The following is a 21963-nucleotide window of genomic DNA, read 5'->3' on the forward strand; positions in this document are numbered from 1 at the left end:
GGCTTGCAACTCTCGCGATAACTGTTTTCAAGCTGCTTATGTCCCTGATTAAATGGCTACCCAACGTTAGCCTCGATCACTATGCCGATCGGTTGCTGATTAGTGGTGGATAGGCTTGCTCAGTTCTGTTATGACTACGCGTGCGTCTTTTGCTGGATTAAATGGTACGCACACATATCTGGCTTCCCCACAGTAAAGTCGGTACCGACAAAAGGAATTCTGTTTCAACCAGAAAACTTAGTTAACTTTAACAGTCAAGTCACAGGCAATACTCGGGGACATCTGAAGATACGCATTAGCAACAGTGGCAGGTACCGTAGCAACTGCGGACGCTTGTTTCATTAGCCGTTACAGCTACCGGAGCATGCCAACAGCAGCCTCGCCTAATCTAAGGGGTACGGTTCATAGCTTCTTGGTTTTGGTCTGCTTCATTTTTTCTTAATCTGTGTTGGTTTGACATTAGTTTGACATAAGAAGCTTTACGGTCACTAACTGATAATTTCTTGTTCGTTTAGGGATCAACAGAGCAAACATCCATCATGAGACTGAAAACATCGTTGCTAAAGGAACCAAAACATATCCTTTCTATGACGTTATTAGCTGTTTAGCCCTGTATTTGTGTTTCTGTACAGCTCTAATACATATCATTATGCACCACAACTTCAGAAACGGTGTTATTATTATCATTATTATTGTCGGCACCAAAGTTATTAAATGTTTCTTGTGGTAATTGGTTATTTCCTATTGCTTGGCTCGACCTCACACCTCAACTGTATCACATCTACAACCTGTTCATTCTTTTTTTTTCAGAAGACTCCATTTATTACAGATGCATTTCATATAATCAATCAAAGTGCATAACCGAATAACTCACCTTGATCACTTTCCTTAACAGCAGATCACATAAGGAACTTGTGAGTTGTGTTGGCTGGACCACAGCAGATGAGCTGTACTCATGCAGCGAGGACCACCAGATCCTCAAGTGGAACCTGCTGACCAGTGAGACCAGTCTGGTTGTCAAATTGCCAGAGGATATTTACCCCATTGACCTACATTGGTTTCCCAAAACTGTTGGTGGCAAGAAACAGACCCAGGCTGAGATCTTTGTCCTTACCAGCACTGATGGCAAGTCTCCATATACCTGCACAATGGGCTACAGGGCTTTGTTTCGGCGTTAACTAATACAATCAACATGTCAGTTTTATTTTACAAGTTATTAATTCAGTGAACAGCCACATGACTAAGATCAGTGATTTTTTTTTCCAGTCATACCTATATAGGGAAATAAAATGAGCTAAACAACATTATGTTGTTGTAGAATAGTAATTGTCCTATGCTTACTGAACTAACTAAACACACTAACTGGTAACAGAATTCTTGCTACTCTTTGGTCTTCCTCTGGTCTTTGTTTTTTCCTCAGTCTGCTTTTTGTGCTGAGTAGAATTACAGTGTCTTGTTTAGTCATTGTAAAAATCAGGCAACAACTCAGGAGTTATTCTTCATAGTTAAGGAAAATAATCTCCACCAGTTTGACACTTGTGCAGTGAAACCTATCTCGCTCTAAATAGAATTAATTATTTTGAGAGAATCATGTTCATTTTCACAATTTCACTTTAGGAAAAGGATTTTTGTGTCACAGTAAAGTCTCTTTCTCTGCTCTACTTCTCAGTAGACCTTCAATGTTCAAATCACTAAAACTCAATTTTTGTGTTTCATCTTTGTAATACTAAACTTAGCAACACAGTCTGTGTGACGTGCATTTATATGACTTCGTATGTCTCTTCTTCAACCTATATTAGATATAAACACATAGAATAATGATGCAATGTTATGGTAGGCAATGTGTGGTCACAACACTAATGGCAGTGTAGGGTTGCATAAACACACCCACAAACTGAAGCAGCAATTTTCTCTGGCAGACCAGAGTCGTGAAAACTAGTTACAATTCACTTTTGTAGCTTTCTTCTGCTTCTTTCCTTGTAACAGATAAAAAAAATATCAGTATTTCTCCAGTTATTACTTGAAAAAAGTTTTTGTTTTTTACTGAAAAAAAACATGACAAGAAAGCAGTCCAACAGCTGGGGTTTTATTGGGTGGGAGGATCTATATGAACATTGTGGCTTTTCTTAACCTTATTTAATTAGTCAGCGTTCCTTTTGCTTGCCACCATATTAAAATTGTAGTGTTTTTTTTTTTTTAAAGTTTGACTTCTTTCCAGTTATAAACACTGTGAAAATAGGTTTTTGTGTAATATTTTACGGTGCTTTTTTCTGTCTCTGCTTTAAAAACAAAATATTGAACCCTTAATAAGTGCAGGTCTTTATTATGGGATGCCTAATATTTCCCCATCTCTAAGAGGCTGCATAACTTAGATGCATCATTTGCCACTCTACCGAAAAGGATATTGTGTGCAATGGAAGTAGACTTCACCCAAAGAGGACCAAATTAAGCATGAAGGATATCGCTGGGCCTTCTGTTTGGAACAACAGTCTGTCAGTCTCATTTTCTCTTACCCTGTGTAATTACAATGTGGTGTCATAATAGATTTCACACAGCTGTGTCATTAGGAATTTCTGAACAAGCAACATATAAATAGAAGTAAAATAACAAAGAGTTAAAATGTTATCATGATAAGAGATCATAAAAAACCAGCTGCCAGATAACAAGCATGCAGACAAATCATAACACAAAAGCACTGCACACACAATGTCTGGCTACACAGATGAGGACTGTTGATGTGAGTGCACATGTAAAAGAAATATCAAATATAATGTTATTTCTTTATTTTTATTTTTTTTTTTTTGAAAAAGTTTTTCAGTATAGCTGTACATGCGTATTAGACTCACTACCTGCTGGGCCACTAACATCCACTTTTGTTGGGATGTCCAAATTTAGAAATGGGAGAGAGCTGCAGCATGCTGATTTGCAGTTTTGGGCCACCAGAAATTACATACAACATTGAGAATTTTTTAATACACACTGCCACAAAGTATATGTTAGGCTAGTGTCTTCAATAACTGTCTCCATGCCTGATCACCCTTCATGTCTAGCAAATATAAAATTGCCCTAATTCAACCGACAGAAACCCTTTAGTTTCACTCATCCGCTTTATGCTACAAGTTTGTAATTTAGCTGGGAGGAGAAAATGTGGCTTTTGTTGTTAATTGTGTGTTAGGGGATTGATAGTCTCTGTGCTGGATTAGAAAGTTTTTCAAGCTCAGTAAATATTGTCTCTCCACTGGTGTTTTTGGATTGGCCATAAAACCTTGTTCAGCCCATTTGCCTCACGCAGCAACCTGAAATACTCCGCCTTATTCAGTGCCTGAAATGTGAATAACAGCAGACACTAGTGATCCTGAATTATAAACTGTAAACACCCACATTAAACCCAGACCTGGCGTATGGAATTCCCATTCAATAAGCTTGTTTTTCTTTTTACAGGAAAGTTCCACCTTATTTCCAAGATAGGGCGCATTGAGAAGAGTGTTGAAGCACACAAAGGAGCTGTTTTGGCTGGTAGATGGAACTATGATGGGACCGCTCTTATTACAGGTAAAGATGACAGGGGCATATACATTTTCATTGCCATTTAACAAATACTAATTTAGTTAGCCTGCTATTTTAATTAAAATTAGAATTTTGTGAATTCAGTTTTTTAAGTCTTTATATCCTTGACGTCCATTTTATCTGTTTCTCTAATTACTTAGCTGGAGAAGATGGGCAGATTAAGATCTGGTCTAAAAGTGGTATGCTGCGCTCAACGCTAGCCAGCCAAGGTGAGGCTAAAGACCGTTTGCTTTACTTCACTGATTTAAGCTACATATACATATCTAGTGCTTGTGGAAAACTGCTATAAATAATTCTAAATGATCACTTGACCAGAAATTTTATACATGATCACTGAACCAAAACTTAAAAGAACATAGCAGAGCATATGTATATGCATGCATCACAATATGTATTTGTGATGAATGCATCCTCTGCACTATGTGATTGTGAAAATAATGGCTGCTGATGCACATTTGTTTGCAATATTTGGTAGACTGAATAGTAAAAGTAGGACTAAAAATTAACAACTATTATACTAAATAATAGCAATTTGAAAGAGTGTAGCTTTTGAACTGCAGCAGCTGTGATGATAGAGGTGAAAGTTTAGTCAGTGACCATTTTCCACATGAATGGAAAGCTGTAGCCAGTGAATTTAATCAGCTGAAGCTAAGAAACAATTCTGTGAGTTTACAAAATGAAACTTTTGTAAGTTTGTGTTCACTAGTTACGCTTGGCCAAATATGATTTCTTGAAGAAGGAAACACAACACTGTGTCGTTTTGATATTTAAGATAGAGAGTGTTTTGGATGTTATAAATGACAAACAGAATGGTGGGACTTTGTCTAGCTGTAGGCTTTTCGTAAACACTCTTCCACCAATTACACCCTTACTGTCTCTCTCTCCATGTCTCATACACACACACGCGCACACACACACACACACACACACACACACACACACAGAATATTGATTCTTTTGGACCATCTGTCTCAAAGAGTACCTCTTGAGACGGAGAGAAAAAGTAAGACAGAGAAAACGAGCAAGAAGCAGAGATGCGATGAAGAAGACCTGGCACAAAGAAACACAGAACTTCCGTTTCATTCATGTGAATCAGGGAAACCTTCTTTTACTCCTAGTGCTATGACACACAAGTTCACCTCCTCAGCTGGCTCCTATTTGACACCGAACTCAAAATAACCATCTCTGTAGATGGGCCATGCAAGTCCACTCACATGGTCCCAGATTGCAACATAAATTACACCTCACATGTTGATTTTAGTCTTTAGACATTCAGTCTAAATTTTGCATAAATATTATGCTTGCATTATAAAATTCTGTGTGTATGAGTGTTTTTTTTAATTCTTGAGCATGTACCTCACATGTACGTGTTTCTGCACTGGCACACTCACAGAACGATCTGCAAGATTTGCTTTTATGTTGAAGCTGCATTTTTACTCAAGCCAGATCATTTAAAATGACAATGGAGAAGGAAATATTTATTTCTCACCTTGGCTGTGTGATTGTGTGAACATGTGAGTGTGGTGTGTGTGTATGTGTTGGGCCTATTAGAATGCAATTGTGCTCAGTGCAACCAAAAGCAGAGTCAGTCTTCCAGTTTTTATTTATTTATTTATTTTTTATTTTTTTATTAAAAGTGCCATAAAGTTTCAAAGCTTTATAGGAGTGGAGTTTTATTGAAAGCCATAAAAAAGATTTCTAATGATACATTTCTCTATCCAGCATTCTCATTACATATGGCTTACTTATTAATTGATTCATTGTGCTGTTTGACTTATTAAATGTTTCTTCTTAGTTGTGGGACAGAAAAAAGATGGGGGATGGATGAAAGTTGGCTTCTGGGGAAATGGATGGCACACTCCTGCTGAATGACGGGTGCTGTGGAAAACCTGGCAGGGGAACAGCAGTTCAGCCCCAGTATGTCCAAACATTTTTCCTTAGTTGGCTGTTCTGAGAACGAGCTGCTGGGCGGTGGGCTGCTCAACAGACTTCCAGATTTGTGTAACACCTGGATATAGTAGCATTGCCTCAGATACACACCATCCTCCACATGGCACTCAGATCACTGCAGGTGTTGCTTCTCTTCAGAGCCTTCAACTCCATACACACAAACACACACAGCACAGGAGAGGGTTGCTCTTATTGGGTGCTGTGACCCACATAAATCGAGTGAGAGAGCTCAATGATGAGGTTGGAAGTGAGTGACTGAGAGGAGTGGAGAGAGGAGCTTGTCTCAACCCCTCTCATCGCCTTTGTCAGATTTAGATCATGTGACTATTTGGTATTTGTGAGAAACCACACGCACCTGTAGTGGGGTTAAATGTCAGGCCCCCCTCCCCTCCACATGCGCACAGCCACAACTCAACCCATACGAGCACACACATCTTCCCTAACACATGTGCATGTAAGCCACACACACACGAACGCACGCACGCACACACACACACAGACTTGTGCTTATTATGTAGAGGTTAGGCAGGTTTTCTCAGCTGGTGTGCCAGCAAGCTAAGTGCTATTCCATAGGCTAAATGAGGTGAGAACTCTGAGGGAATGTGGTTCCTTTTGAGAGGAGGAATTAGCACTGCTGTGTCTTAGAACTATTGAGTATACTAACTCCTAGTTTTGTCAAAGAGAGAAGGAGAAATTCACACATGGAAATGAAATTCACATCTTGTAAATATTACGTCAAGTAAGAGTCAAAGTCCATATGTGCTGAAGCCCAATCCATTGCTCTTGACTTGTGATTAGTACAAGACTGGCATCCTCTGTCTTCTTGTGTTTCTGCATATATTCCAGGGTCTCCTGTGTATTCTGTGGCCTGGGGTCCAGAATCAGACAGAATCCTCTACACATCAGGAAGACAGCTTGTCATCAAGCCTCTGCAGCCCAGTGCAAAAGTCATACAGGTAAACTAACTTTATGTATTCTTGTAAGAGCTATAAGATTCAAATAAGTCAAAATTTGTGAAATACTGCCTTTTAACTAACTCTGTTAGTGACACAAAAGTTACAATAATTGACTTAAAATCCATGAAAAAATGTTACTACATAGTTAAAATGTGGCACATCTTTTTTTTCATGGCATATACAGCCTGATTTTTTTCTAAAGGAAAAAGAATAAATAGGTAAAGGAAAAAATTGATGGGATAAAGGGATTTTTTTTCCCAATCATTGGGTCACCATGATGTGACCCATTAGCTCCTAATTAATGTCAATGACTTTTACTAAATTGGCTTCAATGACTGTACTTTGTATGTCATCCCAATACTCTTAACTTTTGACCCAATCACTCAGGAGCAACACTGAGAATTTTTTTGGAGAATTAATTACTTAGAATTATTATGACAAACGGGCAAATTGAGTACCCTTCTTTATAAAGTCGATGAGAGCATTCCTCATTTCAGAAAAATGTTTAAATAAAACACTTCATGCAAGTGAATTATTTCACTAGTTTCCAGGTCATTTGACTCTGACGCCAAAACCAATATCAATGACTCGTAGAACATGGGACTTAAAGCAGTAAGAGGCACTAATAAAGATGTGTGTCCTAGAGAATTAAGCTTAATATGACCATAAATATATGTTCTGTATGTGGTTCATATTGTTGTTTCAAATTTTATTTTATTTATTTATTTTGAGTCACAGGGTCACATGACCAGTATTGAATGATGTAAAATATCCTATCCCTTAACGCGTACAGATGGTCAAATATGTGTAATCAAACTGACTTCACCTCACTATACAGTATACTGTTATCCAGTAGATGTAGTTTAGCTTTTTTGCTTTGAAGGTGGCTATCATTTAGCTGTGTGCCACATGTCAGAACCAACTATTTAATCCAGTGCCTTTCTCCACTGGAGGATTTGCAGGATCTAGACAGGAATTGTTGCAAGTTCTTGGTTTTTTATTCTAGGTTTATCTTAATAAAATACAGACAGAAAATAAATACATTTTTTTAATTTTGGCAGAATTTCAGCTTACGAATAGATCAGTGAATTAATGACAAAAAAATCACTATAAACATATTACTGTGTAATAGGTAAAGAAAAATCTGATAACAAGACTAAATATTGCTCATTACTTGGAGTACTTTGAACACACCGAGTCCTTATAGAAATGTAACATAGTAACCCTAAAGTTTGGCTCAATATTTTAAGTGGTATTTTATCCTCTCTTTTTTTACCTGAGTTTGTGAGCTCTGTAGCTACATTCATTATCTGCTTTGCCACCTATGTTGTGTCTAATGGATAGCTTCTTTTCTGTTGTTGATATCTTTGTGTGATAGTTTTTATCTCGTTTAGATTTTGCTTATTATTTGATCTGTCCAGTGACCTGGTATCACCAGGCCCAGACCCAGGTCTTCGTAAATGAAACTTGAAGTTTATTTATTTGTACTGCAATATAAAGGCAAAATAAAAGTGCAGTAGATCTATATCTGTGAGTGCTTCTGCATTAAGGATGGGTGCAGCACTGAGGACCTTGCACACCAGTGATTTTTCTTGTTCTCGTATACATTTGTTTATTACTCTGCTGGAAGCTGAATAGCGCCTGGGACCTTAGATAAACAGTGGTGGGTTTAATGTGCGCCTCCTCAACCCTTTGCTCTCTCTCAGCTGTTACCATGTATGCATGTGCAGGCAGACGCACACACTCACACACACATATCCAACTTCATCCGCTCTCCCTGAGACTGCCTGGAGAACAACACAGTAATGTGAGTTGAACCTGTGTGGGGGTCAATTTAAATGTGTCAACATGCGTCAGGGAACCAGGGTTAAACATGGGTTGGACATTGCCTGGCTTGGCTATCCGATATGAAACGGGTATGACAAATAACTAGGTGTAAAGGGCCCTGTAAAGATCCACTTTGACCTCTGCATTCCCTTATGCAGACACAGATACATACAACACATGCCTGTATTTATATGTTTCCCTTGGGCGCATGGAGTGAGCAAGTAGGATACATAAAACAAAAAATAGAGTGTAGGCATGCAGAGAGAACAGGAACAAGATAGGAACACAGTAAGATAAGGCTGGTGAAGGGCTTTCTGCTCTTTGTTACACTGTAACACATAATGCAGAGGCCGAAATGAAACAATTCATAAACGTACAACTGTGTGCAAGACCAAGAGTAGATGCCACTCCTTCTGGAGCTTATCCTGCTCATTTTTATGTGTAATCTTTCTTTTGGACTCAGTAAAACTCGGGGAATTTATTAGAGATCTCCCCCAACTTCCCTTCAACGAGAGGGAGAAGTTATGTATGGATAGCGTCATTAAGTTGTGTTGACATAAAATTGTCTCCCTCTGTCTCTCTCTAGTGGAAGGCTCATGATGGGGTTGTTCTGAAGGTGGACTGGAATTCAGTCAATGACCTCATACTGTCAGGTGGGGAAGACTGTAAATATAAGGTGGGCAGTGTTTTTATTTAAAACCTTTAGACATCTTGGGATGTGTTGTTGTTGTTTTTCTATCTTTCAAAACATTTCCTCCTTCAACAGGTATGGGACAGCTTTGGCCGTCTGCTTTACTCCTCGTCATTTCATGACTACCCAGTCACCTCTTTGTCCTGGTCTCCAGATGGAGAGGTGTTTGCCATGGGCTCCTTCAACACCCTGCGCCTCTGTGACAAGACGGGAGTAAGAAAAACCCTTTTAGTCTATGTCAATACCTTATTTTAGGGTTGTTGTTACACCCAACGTGTCTCTCTTAATAGAATGCAAAGACATTCTAATGCTATGATGGGATGTCAGCAAGTAGCAGCTGTGAAACTCAAAACTTTTCATATTGGAGAAGTGGAGGTTACTGCTAAACACAAGTGTTGTGAAAAGAAAAAAAGGAACAAGCAGCAGCAGGAGGAGAAACCGAAAGATGTTGCAGCCGCTTAACTGGGCAATGAAACAATTGAAATGTTGTTCAGTTGCTAAGTTTTTAAATATCTGGCACCCCTCAGACTTGCTGAATTAATTTGACTCTTTGTTGATTTGTGTATAATATAACTTTGCTTTAGTGCAAACAGGACACGCAAGTTGTGTGCCCACTCAGCTGATAATCAGATAATCCAAACACCAGTATTGCTTGGCCAGGCGGTCCATTCACTACCAGTACAACTACACTCTCAAGTGCTTTTGCATTAACAATGCAATTAGTCTCCCTCAGTCTAATACCCCTTTCACACATGACCAAGCACTGTTAAAACAGTGATGGAAATCACTATAGTTTGCCATAGTGTGACAAGATAATGGATGTTTTCATTCTATCCAAGGTTGCAATGTGTAATTTCAGTGGTTGGTGTCTCCTCTTTGGTTAAAGTTCAGGTTGTGGGTGATTAAAATTATGCTGATGTAGGTTCACTCAGTGTTGGAAGTAATTCTTAAAACCTCACGCAAAACGTCTTAGTGGCTGTAACCTTATATAAAAAGCAAATACACTAACATTCTGTATTCAGCATATTGGGTGACAAAGTCCTACACAAAACAAAATTATACATGCCCTTTGAACCTAAACAAATATCATAATTGGTTTTTGAGAACTTAGTAAGGTGAAACATTTCAGCGCAGTATAATTTGGACCTCGGCACTCTTACCTGTTATAAGCGGCTGTTGCTGACAACCTTTGCAGAAACTAAAGCTCGAAGTCCATGAACTTTCCATACATTGTAAGCTTCTATTTTTATTTGTTTAAAATAAAATTAATTTAAAATGCATGGTTTGTGGTCTGTAAAGTCCATTTCCCTGAAAGATAAAATACCTGTGGTACACTGTCAGCTCTTCCAGTGCAGTATGGTTTATATGGTGTAGTTCAGTACAGGCTTTCTATACATTGTTCATCTCTGTAAACCACATTAGGCTGCATGCCATGAGTTCTTATTACCTGGTGCTGATGGTAACTGGAGTTGTAATGAGAGGGGAAATTAGAGAATGATGAATGGTAATTGTTGTTTTATTATTGCTGAACGTTTGGCCAGGAACAATATTACTAGTTCCCTGTTCTGACCTCATGGGACGTTAAGGGCTTCTTTGAGTTTACGTGGAGATGTCAGTGTATTGCAGTATCAGACCTGTTGTAATGAAAAAAAACAGCCAAGGCAGGGTTTTTGTGTGCTGATCACCAGGCGTTTCAAGCTCCATTTTGATTTAATTAGGATCAAATGGCTTTTTTTTCTGGAGCACTAAAACAAATGGGCTGGAGAAAGGTCTGAGCCAACACATATGTCTTCTCCAGAGGGGTAAGGTGTGTGTTCATATATGTTTTGGATAGGTTACATTATTGTAATGTATAGTGTATGAATATTGAATGGGACACTAGGAAAATCCTTCATCCTTTAGCATTACTTTTGGTTTCATAAACCAGGGACTTCAGTAGTTTTTGGGGAAATTGCCAGAATATAGCCGTGAGCTGATGAAATCATTCAAATGAAGCCAGCTTGTATCCATTTTCTCTGTGTCAACAAAAAAAAAATTATTGTGCTATTAAAATTATAACAGACAGAATTTAATACAGCTTGTTCCTTTATTTTTTGTAATGACCCGATTCACCTTACGTTCTCCCATTATGGGTTTGTTTACGTGGTTAGTTTGTTCCATTGTTTTGTCACTGCACCACTTGCTTTGCTGTGGTGTGTCTTGGTTAAGGCAGTGTGATGATGATGATAATTATGATGATTATGTTTCTGCCCCGCTCTAACTGGAGGAAGAGTATGCTTGCCTTCTATTCCCTAAGCCCCTCAGAGACAGTGTGTACCGTAGCATGGCGTGGGAGGCTTGCTCAGGGGGGGCAGGGGTGGGGGGTTGGGGGGGAGGGGCGGGGAGTTGGGGGGGGCACAGAGAAAAGTTTAGAAAAAGAAAGTCCCCCTCAAAGGTCACTCCATCTGAATCCTTTTCTATGTGTGAATTCAGACATACACTCCTCTCATGCATCAAGTTAGAGAGAGTTCAGTTTGCATACATATGCACACTGGTCACTGTACTATACTTACTGTAATCTCATTGTGCATGTGAGTTTACACACAACTACAGAAGCCATTAACCATTTGCAAGGGCTTTACCTGTGTTGTTGCTGTGGTTTGTTTGCGGTACAGTAAGGGTTAAGCAGTGCGAAGAGTCTTTTCAGTTACTAGCGTGACTAATGGGAAGGAGTTTCATTCTGTATCTGCTACAATGAAACCTTGCACTTTAACGTATTGCTGCTGGCTCAGCAGGATCAGTCCCGTGCATTTAACCCCTTCACTTCCCGTCCAGCTCAGCTCCCCGCATGCCCAAAACTCTCAACTCTCTCTCCTACTCTATTCCTTTTTCTCCTCCACATTTTCTCGCTCCACGCACCACAGGGATGTAGTAGATGTACTGTGTTACCCCCCTCATTATCGCCGTGGAGGGAGGGGGAACGCACACTCACACACAGACACAGACAAACAAAGTGTACATCAAAGCAAAAATACTGGGAAAGATTAGTCTTGTAGTTCCAGCAAGTCACTCATGGACAGAACACAGTTTGTTCTGTTTTGTTTTTCCATGAAGTATCAACATTTAGTCATTATTGAATACATTATTGCATTATTAAAACATATTTAATTATTTTGGTCACGATTTTGTTGAATTTGGTGTTCTTGTGTATGGAGTACTTTTTATTTTATCAGGAGCTTTAACAGGACACACGACACAAAGAGGTTCACTGTCCCTTTTACAAGATTTAGGAGAGACAATAAGTCAGTGTCTGTCTGTGTGCCTGCCATAGTATATACATGTGCCGACATGCCTGTGTGTGTGTGTCTGTGTGGGTGCGCGTGTGTGCGCAACCATTGCCGTGCAAATGTGCCTGCGAGACAGCAGTCTATTTACGAGGCGCTGCAGCTGGTGTCTAGCGTCTGGACCCTGTCACGATCCCTGACACTGTCACTGGCTAACAAGTAGGACTCATTGTGCCAGGCAAGCACCCCCCCCTTCCTCCCCCTTCTCTTCCCTGCACTTGTTTTTCCTCTCTCCACTGTACACCCATACTCACATGAATGTAATAGCAGCTTGGTTTTGCTTTTTTAATTCCTGTAAGATATTCAATTTTGTTTTCCTTTTTTTGAACTTTGATGGGTTGGATGAGAAATCATGCTATTTATGTGACTTAAGGTCTGCAGATTTTTTTGTGTTGTAAAAATCTTACTGATAAATGGAGAGGAAATTCTACTTTTCTTACAGGACAGACAGACTGCAGGACATTGTCCCAAGAGCTGGTAGAAGTTCAATGTTTTGCTAAAATTCATATAAGTAGAGTAAAATCTTGTAATCGAGGGCTTGGACACGGCTTCAAGGCCAGATTTCATAATTATTTCACCACTCTTTCACCACGCTTGGTTTGATGCTCATTCGGGCCTTAGTGTGCATTCACACTGAAAACAGCCCTGCATTAAAACAACACAGCCCAACAGAGAGCCTTGCCAGAAGACGTCACATTGCATTGTGGCAAAAGTTGAGCTGGGTTCAACTTTTTTTGCTTGATGACCCTAAATTTGCCAGCCTGGCCTTATTCAAATGACTGAGCATCATGTATTTTTTCATGCAAGGCTCGTGTCAATCTAAAAGTGGCCTCAGAACCAGGCCTCATTCAACTTAGTGATTACTGCTCCCCTCTCTCACTTGGTCTGCTATAAATGAAGTCTTACTGAAGATGTGGCTGAGCTTAGCCCTGGTACGTTCCAGATTCCTGTCACGCTCCTGCTGATAAGTCTGTGTACATCTCCTCTATTCCCCTCCTCTCTCTGCCGCTCTTCTTTCTACTCCCCCATTTGTAGGTTATACTTAACCACGGGCAATTTAGTTAGGATCATCAGATGGTTTTAATGGAAGCCCCAGGCTGAGCCCTATTTCTTACCGACATCCTTGCACGTTTCCTTCCACTATATGATAACAGCTGTCACCCTCACAAAGTTTTTGGAGATGAGTAGTCATGAATCATGTATCAAATTTATCGCTCACAATGGCAGCATTGTTTTCAAGAGCAGGGTTTGTAAAAGTGTAAAACCACTGGTATCTACTTGTGGATACTGCCTGTTTTTTCATACAGTGTCCAAATGGCCCTCAATCCTGACAATCAATGATTTATTATCTGTAGCTGTGATTTTCTGCCAGCTGCACTGTCTTTGGAACAAACTACTTCCTCCCTTATCTGTCCATCCATCCTGAGTACTTTGTGCCAGTATATTCAGAATGAATTTAAGTGGGAGATTGAGCTAAATCATCTCCTCCTAATCACCACTTTGTTTATGAGATACAACCAGGTTTTCCTTTTTTAAAGAGGGAATTCTCCCATTTTGAGGATATGTGAAAATCCTTGTGTATCTTTCCTCCTTCTGCTGCTATCACCTCCCTTCTCCCTGTGTCAGGGTGTGTTGGACTACCTCGTGCTTATCAGCGCTCTCCCTCTTGGCTCCCTTTCCCTCCAGCCTTCCCCGAGGCCCTCTTTTACCCCCCCCCCTATTTTTTTTTTTTGGTCCAGTCCAGGGGGTCCCCACAGGGTCTATGTGAGCCTTGCTCAGGATTGCCACTCTGAGAATGTATCCATGTCCAGCTGGAATCACCACAGCTCCTGTTGCTCTCTGTTTCTTTCTTCTCCCCTCCCTCTTTAACGTGCAGCCTCAGTCTCTATAGGATCTTTGTCTGCCTTCCTTATAGTAGCCAACCATTATTTTCTCTCAGATTCTATCGCTTTTGACTGCCTATCTTCTTGTGGTCTTTTTTACATTCTTTTCTCAGCTGTGGACTCTCATCCTCTATGACATGCCACCTCCTCTCTAATTGCCAGACTTCAGGCTTCCCCGTCTTCTCAATGATTCCCTCTAACAGTTTTCCCCCTCTATCATTGTGGAGCCTATACCTGAGCCTGTGCGGTTGCTGCCAACCACTGGCCGGCCAACATCTGGAAATTGCAGCTGCTGGAAAAGAATAAAACAGCCCAGAGTTCTGGTCCTGATTGTGAACCACTGTTAGTGGAGCATGAAAAGGCAAAAGAAACCACTGTAGATTTATTAGACTGCGAGCCTTTATCTGTTTTCATCACATGAGAAAGGGACATTTAGTACAGTGTAGTTCAGATGAGAAAAATGTCACTGCAAAAGGAGAGAGAGGCAGCAGAAGAAGGAGAGACAGACACACACACATACATAGAGGATAGGCAGTGGAAAAAAAAGAGGGGGAGTTACACAGGAGAGAGGATGAAAAGTAAGTCAAAGTGAAATTATTGGCATAAGTCTGACAAAGAAAGAGCATGTGCACATCAGAAAAGATGGTGACTGAGTGTTTGAAAAAAGACGAGTAAGTTTGAGAGTGTGAGTGTGTCAGACAGAGAGAGAGAGAGCAAGAGTGAGGGAGCATTGTCAAACAAAGAGAGTCCTGAGTCAGCAGCAGAGCAGTTTTCTCCCCAGGCAACTGGGCAGGGCTACTCCTCTCTCTCTCTCTCTCTCTCTCTTTTCCCACTTGCTTTACCCCTCCCTCCCACTCCTTACAAATCTGTGCTTTTGCGTGCTATTTCTTGCTCTCTGCACTCTTCCTTTCTGTTCTCTCGCTGTAGTAAGGGTGCTCCCTCTGTACACTGTGAACTGGTAGAACGAACACAAGTTCTGAAAAGGGCAATTGGGGTCTGTCTCACCCTTCAGAGCTCTCTTCATCTGCCATTTTCTTTCTTGTTTTCACAAGAATAATTTTATTGATTCCTTTTAACACAGTTTGATGAGGTTGTGCCATTCCTGTTGAAGCCTAGTTTAGAGTGTGTGAACAGGATAAGACTGTAAGATGCAGTACTTACATGTAGACTTAATCATTAGTTTCCCTACCAGAATTTGAGGATAATGGTTTCTCCTTTGTATTCTAGGTCCTTTGTGCGGAACAGGCTTTGGTTTTCTGTGTTGCTGAACTTATTCTGGCACACTCTGTGGAACAGTGTATACTAAGGTCTTTTTTGCAGATGACTGACCCCAATTTTTTAGTGCAAGTGCATGTGTGTTTGTGTGTGAGCCGGAGCCTGTGTGCGTAAAGTGGGTTAGAGTAAAAGGCACTTGTTGACATGGTATTACTTTTACACCTCTCTAGAGTTCGGCTAAAGGCTTGCCTTGTTGGAAACCAAAAAGGAGGGGAGCATGAAAAAGAGCTGAGAAAAGAGAGCAGTTGAAGGGGTGGGGGGCAGGGTAGTGTGGAACTGTCCAATATATCCTGTAAAGTTGGCCTAGGCAGTGAGGCTTGGAGTATTGGTCTCCATAAAAGACGCTGGTTTCTCTTTCCCTCGGGTCTCTCTCTCTCTCTCGCTCTGCTCTCGTCCTTCTCCCTTTTTCTCTTTGCCTCGCCACCCCTCCATCCCTCCTTCTCCCACAGCAGGAGCAAGCGTATGACAGTGAGACAGTGACCTGCCAGCCCTTTCTGGCAGAGTCATCACTCTTAGCAGTACTAAATCACTACGTCTGCTAGCTCGACAAACATGTCACACTCACAGAGAGAAAGAGGGAGAAAGAGAGGAAAGAGGAATAAAATGGTCTAAGGAGTGATAGTGAGTGTGGTACTGGGTGATGAAGGCAAGGAGCAAATAGAGGGCTTTGGTCGTGCATGCAAATAAGCGAAAGCAGGGCATGTGTGGAACAGGGGTATCATTTGAAGCTTTTCTGTCAACCCAGAGTTCATTAAGATTTGTTATTGAGGACAAGGGCTGGACTTAAGCAATGAACCAAGGTCCAGAAAAGGATGATTTGAAAGGGCTTTAATTTTGGCTGCAGCCCAGGGTCCCTCCCCCCTTCTGTTGAGTTCCACATGGATCAGAAAGGTGCTAGGCTTTGCAATGAGTAATTTATTGACTGGCTCCTTCATTTAGTATAATTTTTTATGTGTGTGCCTCCACAGTGAACAAATGGACTTGTCATTACATATGCACTCAGCTTAATGTGTGTGTTTGTATTACTGTATGGATATGTGTGTTTATTTAAGTTCTATGAAACCAGTATTCATGGGCATATGTGATTTTCACATTATAGAGGACTAGCCAAGGTGAAGGATAAGTAATTGTTATCAACAGGCATTACATAACCTACTGAAGAACAATTTAGAGGTGTGCTTGTCAGTGCTTTACAAAATAAACTTTTTGTGTCTGTAGGGAACCCATAGAAAGCTGCTTCATCTCATTGGCTATTTTTTCAGACCTTTCAACCTGTGTGAGGTTGAACTAAGCGATCCAGTATATTCTAGACCTGCCATTAGTGTTGTAGTACCCCTAATAATACTTCCATTGGAAGGTAAAGGGTCTTATGTGTGGTGCTGTTTGTAGCATGCCAAAACACAGTCAAATACCCCAAATTACCTGTGTGTGTGTGTGTGTGTGTGTATGTATTTGCAAGTGCATGTGTGCATAGTTGGTGCTAATAGAATTCTGCTGTCCAGCTCACAGCTGTGTCCTGCTGATGAGTCCCAGGAGGCCCCAGCATGTGTCTATGGTTACTATGTTGAGGCTCCAGCATGAAACCATGTGCAGATCATTACTCTCTCTCTCTCTCTCTCTCTCTCTCTCTCTCTCTCTCTCTCTCTCTCTCTCTCTCTCTCTCGCTATCTTCTAGTTTGTCTTGCTCTCCCTCACTCACCCAACCTTCTCTCTCCGTTTCCCCTTACACTGCCAAAGCTCTAACTTGTGCCACTCCACACTCGTCCCAGGCCCAGCCTCTGTATCTCTTTAGCTGAGCCAAGTGGGTATTTCAATACAGAGATTTGCAGCACTCCTCTCACTGGCCTATATTTAGAAATGGGCTTATACAATACCTATAGTTATTGTGTATTATTGCAGAGTCAGGGAATGGAAATGGTTTATTGTGCAGCAGGCAGAGAAAACACTGTAAGTGCTGTGTTGTGTTACAGTGAAAAAATACTACAAAGAAAGAAGGTTCCATTTCTAGCTTATCTTGCACTGTACATTATACATTATTTTCACACACACACTTACACTTATGCACACAGTTCCTTTGCAAGACTAGCTTGAAGAGGAAACCAAAACAGGGAGACTGAGAAAAAAACTGTCTGAGAAGACAACTTTTGGGGAAATAAAGCATAGTACTAAGAAATGCACTGTATTTTGCAAGTATGATATTGTTGAAGCATAGGATTGATTTTGTTTGACATGTGCCTCTGACAATGGTCCTGAAAAAAACATGAACTTTAAAAATAATCCAGGTACTGGCTGAATTGCCTGTAATTCTTGCGATCACAACCTCACAAACTCCTTGAAGCCCTGTTTTTTGCTAGTTTCTTTATAAACTTGCCAAAGGTAGTGCAACAAAGTTTAAAGTTACATCTCACATCACAATGCATTTCTTGTATGTAGTTGCAATTAGACCTGAGTCTTGTATCTAGGTGGCTACCACCTCCCAGGTGATTTGTGAGTGTTGACTGTGTATTTGCGTAGCTGTGTGTGTGTGTGTGTGTGTGTGTGTGTGTGTGTGTGTGTGTGTGTGTGTGTGTGTGTGTGTGTGTGTGTGTGTGTGTGTGTGTGTGTGTGTGTGTGTTCACAGAAGTTTAGATTATGTGGTGCCATGGAACATTTGTAAGCAAGTTTTTTTTCTATGGGCCTGAGTCCTCTTTTGGTTTGATAATATGTCATTTGATACAGGGTGTTATTAAGCATAGTGCATTTGATGCTCCTCATTTTCCTCCCAAAGAACATCTTGATAATTTACCTTAGCAGTCTTCCATTATAAATGATTTATCTTCAGGTTCTGCTTGTAGACCTATTTGTGTGTGTGCACATTTCATAAAGGGGAATACTGTCTTGTTGCATAAACATATTGATTAGGACAGAAAATATAGAGCAATAAAGACAAAAATGGTTGGTAGCTGAGTAAAACTATAACTCCGCAGTTAAACATAAACAGTCACTTACAGGTAGTTTGGCTCATAGTAACAGCATCATCTCTAGAAAAGGCGTGGTGATTTGTATTGCGTAGTCCATCTTAGAGGCCAATTCTCAGCCAGAGCAGTTTCCACACATAGGTCTGACCAGTCCTGGACATAGACCTTTCAGCTTGTCCTTATTCTTATAGTCAACCCCATCCCCCATGGAGGGGTCACTGCAAACTGACATTTACAAGGCCTCCTAATCTGCTGAGAGATTGATGAACCCTCATCAAAAACCTCCCCCTTCCCTCAAAACAAATGGCTTTGCTTTTACTTTGACTTTAAAACACTTTTTCATCTTTCAGAATTAGTTTGGGAAAGGGTTTTGTGTTGAAGAGATTTGTGTCAACATTTTTATACATGTACACCCTGTACATGTCTGTTTATGGCTTGATACTTGCCTGTATATGTCCAGTGTCCATTACACTCAGACGTGTGTGTTGTGTTTATTATGTGCAGGGAGTTACACTGTGTACCTGCACTGCCAGGTCCTGTCCTGTACACAGACACACAGGCAAACTGAAGCCAGCTGGCTTTGCAGAGAGTCTGCCATCTGTTCTGATTTATGTAACCCCGGACTAGGTTGGCTCCCACCAGCTCCCACTAGCCCACTAGCACAGTGACAAACGAACAGAGAAAGTAGCCCTACTTTCAAAAGTGTACAAAGTGTACACAAAATTGTAGGTTTGAATAATGATGGGCAATATCTGTTAAGTAATAATGAGATAAACCAGTACTTTTTAACACTAAGAGCAAAATTATTTCATGTTGAAAAATGGCTGTGTGACTCAACAACGGCAGATAGAACAGTCACAGATAGGTGGTCAAAAGTACTGCTGAATGATATTAGAGGGAAAAAAATCTAATTTCAGTACTTTGTCTCTTATATGCATTACAAGAAAAAAACACTTTGTATGTTTTCATTTGTTCTTTTTTCTTGAGGAAACATAGCATTCATGGAATCTGGGACTTTGAACAATTTTAACCCAATTTTGATCATTCATACCACACTGTTGGTCGCAGGCAAATACTGAGTCACTCTCATGTTTCCATGTCATTAAAAGTAGAGGACACAATGTTGTTTTTACACAGGAGATTAAAATGGCAAATGTCATTGTAGAATAGGGTGTATACCGAATAGTGTAGACTGTTGATTTATCGATACTGTAATGTCATGTAACAACATGTAATTTCAAACAACTTATATTTGACAGCCATGCTCAAACGCTGCTGCAATTGAGAGGAGTGCAATTTGACAGAGCCACAGATTGCTGTCAATATTTAGTGCAGTATAATATCCACTACTGTATATGTACTCCATATGGAACTATACTGTATATGTACTACATATACATTGTGTTCATCTTTTTATACTAATGCCCAGCAGTGCTGTAGCTGAATAAAATGAAGGATTTGAGTAGGGTCACAGACTCAGGTTGACCCATCAACACTAATGGCAGTTACAAGTTTTTCCTAGATGCTTGCATTAGTGTGACAGGAGTGTCAGAGATGAAGGGCTATAAAAGCACAGAAAGTTTGGAAATCTCTTGCCCCCCTTCTGATTAGTATGTTGTTGACTTGCATTAGGGCTGGGGGAGCAGAGAGCGGTCAGGGCAGACATATTTAATGCTTGTGAAGTAATGGGGCTGAATCAGCAGATAGCTCCACTGGGAGCCATTAGTCCAGACATGTGTCATTAACCCTTTCCCTGGCCCAAGCCCCACCCCTGCTAACCCCCACTCCCCTCAGCCCGGGCCACGAAGACCAGAGCACTGTTTCAGGTAGTGCAGATAGAGAGAGGGGGGAGGGGTAAACCTATTGCACAAACACACACACTTTCATTTTCTCCTCTGACGTTGTGTCTAATATTTGCCCTGCTCCCTTCTCAGAGTGTTTGCTCCTCTTTTTTTAGTGCTTTGTTTTCAAGATAACTTTTACTTGTTTTATGTGTGTTGTTTCAGTCAGTTGTTGTTTCACCAGGCAGGTCGTGCATATAAGCTGCTCTAGAGCAAGTTAAAACAAGAGTGTTTGATAAAGATTGAGTTGTGCTCCACAAAACATCTATATTTTATGCAATAAATACTCACACCCTGTAGATTTTACAGGTGGCTGTAATAAGAAGATGTACAGTATATTGGCTGTGGTCCGCTTCATGTAAGTTACAATGGATTCTAATTGTTTTCACAGTAGGAAAAGTATCAAAATGTCAAACTTCTCAAATCACTCCAGCAGCATGTGCAATATGTTCCAAACACTCCTATTTTGGCCAAAATATGTCTAAATGCACAGCTCTCATTTTTAGTTATTGCAATAAGTTGCTCATGACAAAAAGGAAGTAGCTCACCATGCAAGGTACAAACTTGATACTTTTTTCATACTTTCTTTCAGCCATGAAAAGTTGTCATTGTTAGAATGCATGGTAACCAACATAACTCAAGCTGAACACAGCCACTGTTCTGTGGAGAGGACAAAACTCTTAACTTTCAACAGTCACCATTCAAGCCTACAGGGAATGAGTATTTGATACTAAATAGATGGGTAGAGTATCACTCTTATTGCGGGATGATATTTTTAAAAAAGTCAAGGAACAAATGAAAAAAGGAAGAGGGTAGAGTTAATTGTACGTATGTAGAAAGGAACACATAGAAAATATGATGCAGATTGTGCCTTTAGTAACAAGTTTGGGTTATAATTTTGGGGGTTGTCAGAATAAGAACGTATTTGCCTTTGAGTTAATTTTTTTTTACGTAACCTTTTTGCAGGCCTCCCCATATTGGCTACGGCTGCAGGGCAGCAACAGAGAGAAGGGGCAGGCCCATAACACCTGCCAGTCTTAATGGTAAACATATGTCAAGAAATGCAGAGAGTGAGGAGGAAGAAAGGAGGAGGGAGAGGGCAAGCATACTCCTTAAAGAGGCTCTAAAGAGGCTGTGCATTCAGAGATTGGATGTGTTTTTTGAGTGAGTACATGCATATGTGTGTGTGTGCAAATTTGCTGTTGTCTGCAGAATGTCTTTCATGATGGCTGTGTGAGCCTACAGTATGTTTCATACTGAGAAAGCCAGGGTCTGTGGATCATCATTTAGGTCTTCCCCTGAAACGAAAAGAGATCCAGATAGTAACAATAACATCCAGTTATGGTGTAGCATGGTAGATGGTAGAACAGCATTATCAAATTATTTTGTGTGGTACCACAGCATCTCACAGGGTCATTTTAACAGTTCAGCACTCCAAGGTTTGCCACCTACATGCAACTAATGTCTGTGCATCTGTGTCACATTAACATACACATGTCGGCACACACAGGATGCACATGTTGGTGTTTTGCTTTGTGCTCAAAATGATCATCACAAGTGTTACACTACCTGCCTTGGTCTGCTGCCATGTCTTTGACAAAAGTACATGTGTGGGCGTGTTTGTTTGTGTCTGCATCACAGTGTCATGCATTGCTGCTATATGTATGTAGTCTTTATCTACAAGATCATTGTA

At 40.5% G+C, this 21963-nt stretch overlaps 1 protein-coding gene across 1 annotated transcript in view; it reads left to right on the forward strand.

Annotated features, from left to right (window-relative positions):
* Positions 1-12: 12 nt before the first annotated feature.
* ift80 (intraflagellar transport 80 homolog (Chlamydomonas)) overlaps positions 13-21963 on the forward strand; it is a 37640-nt gene continuing 15689 nt past the window's right edge. Inside the window, exons 1-8 of the mRNA XM_040130044.1 lie at positions 13-395; positions 516-576; positions 904-1125; positions 3442-3552; positions 3708-3776; positions 6364-6473; positions 8887-8976; positions 9067-9204. Of these exons, the coding sequence (XP_039985978.1) occupies positions 540-576; positions 904-1125; positions 3442-3552; positions 3708-3776; positions 6364-6473; positions 8887-8976; positions 9067-9204 (777 nt within the window). The 5' untranslated portion in view covers positions 13-395; positions 516-539. The remainder of the gene's footprint in view (positions 396-515; positions 577-903; positions 1126-3441; positions 3553-3707; positions 3777-6363; positions 6474-8886; positions 8977-9066; positions 9205-21963) is intronic.

The sequence above is a fragment of the Xiphias gladius genome, chromosome 7 (genome assembly GCF_016859285.1).
Source record: "Xiphias gladius isolate SHS-SW01 ecotype Sanya breed wild chromosome 7, ASM1685928v1, whole genome shotgun sequence".
NCBI classification, from domain to species: Eukaryota; Metazoa; Chordata; class Actinopteri; order Istiophoriformes; family Xiphiidae; genus Xiphias; species Xiphias gladius.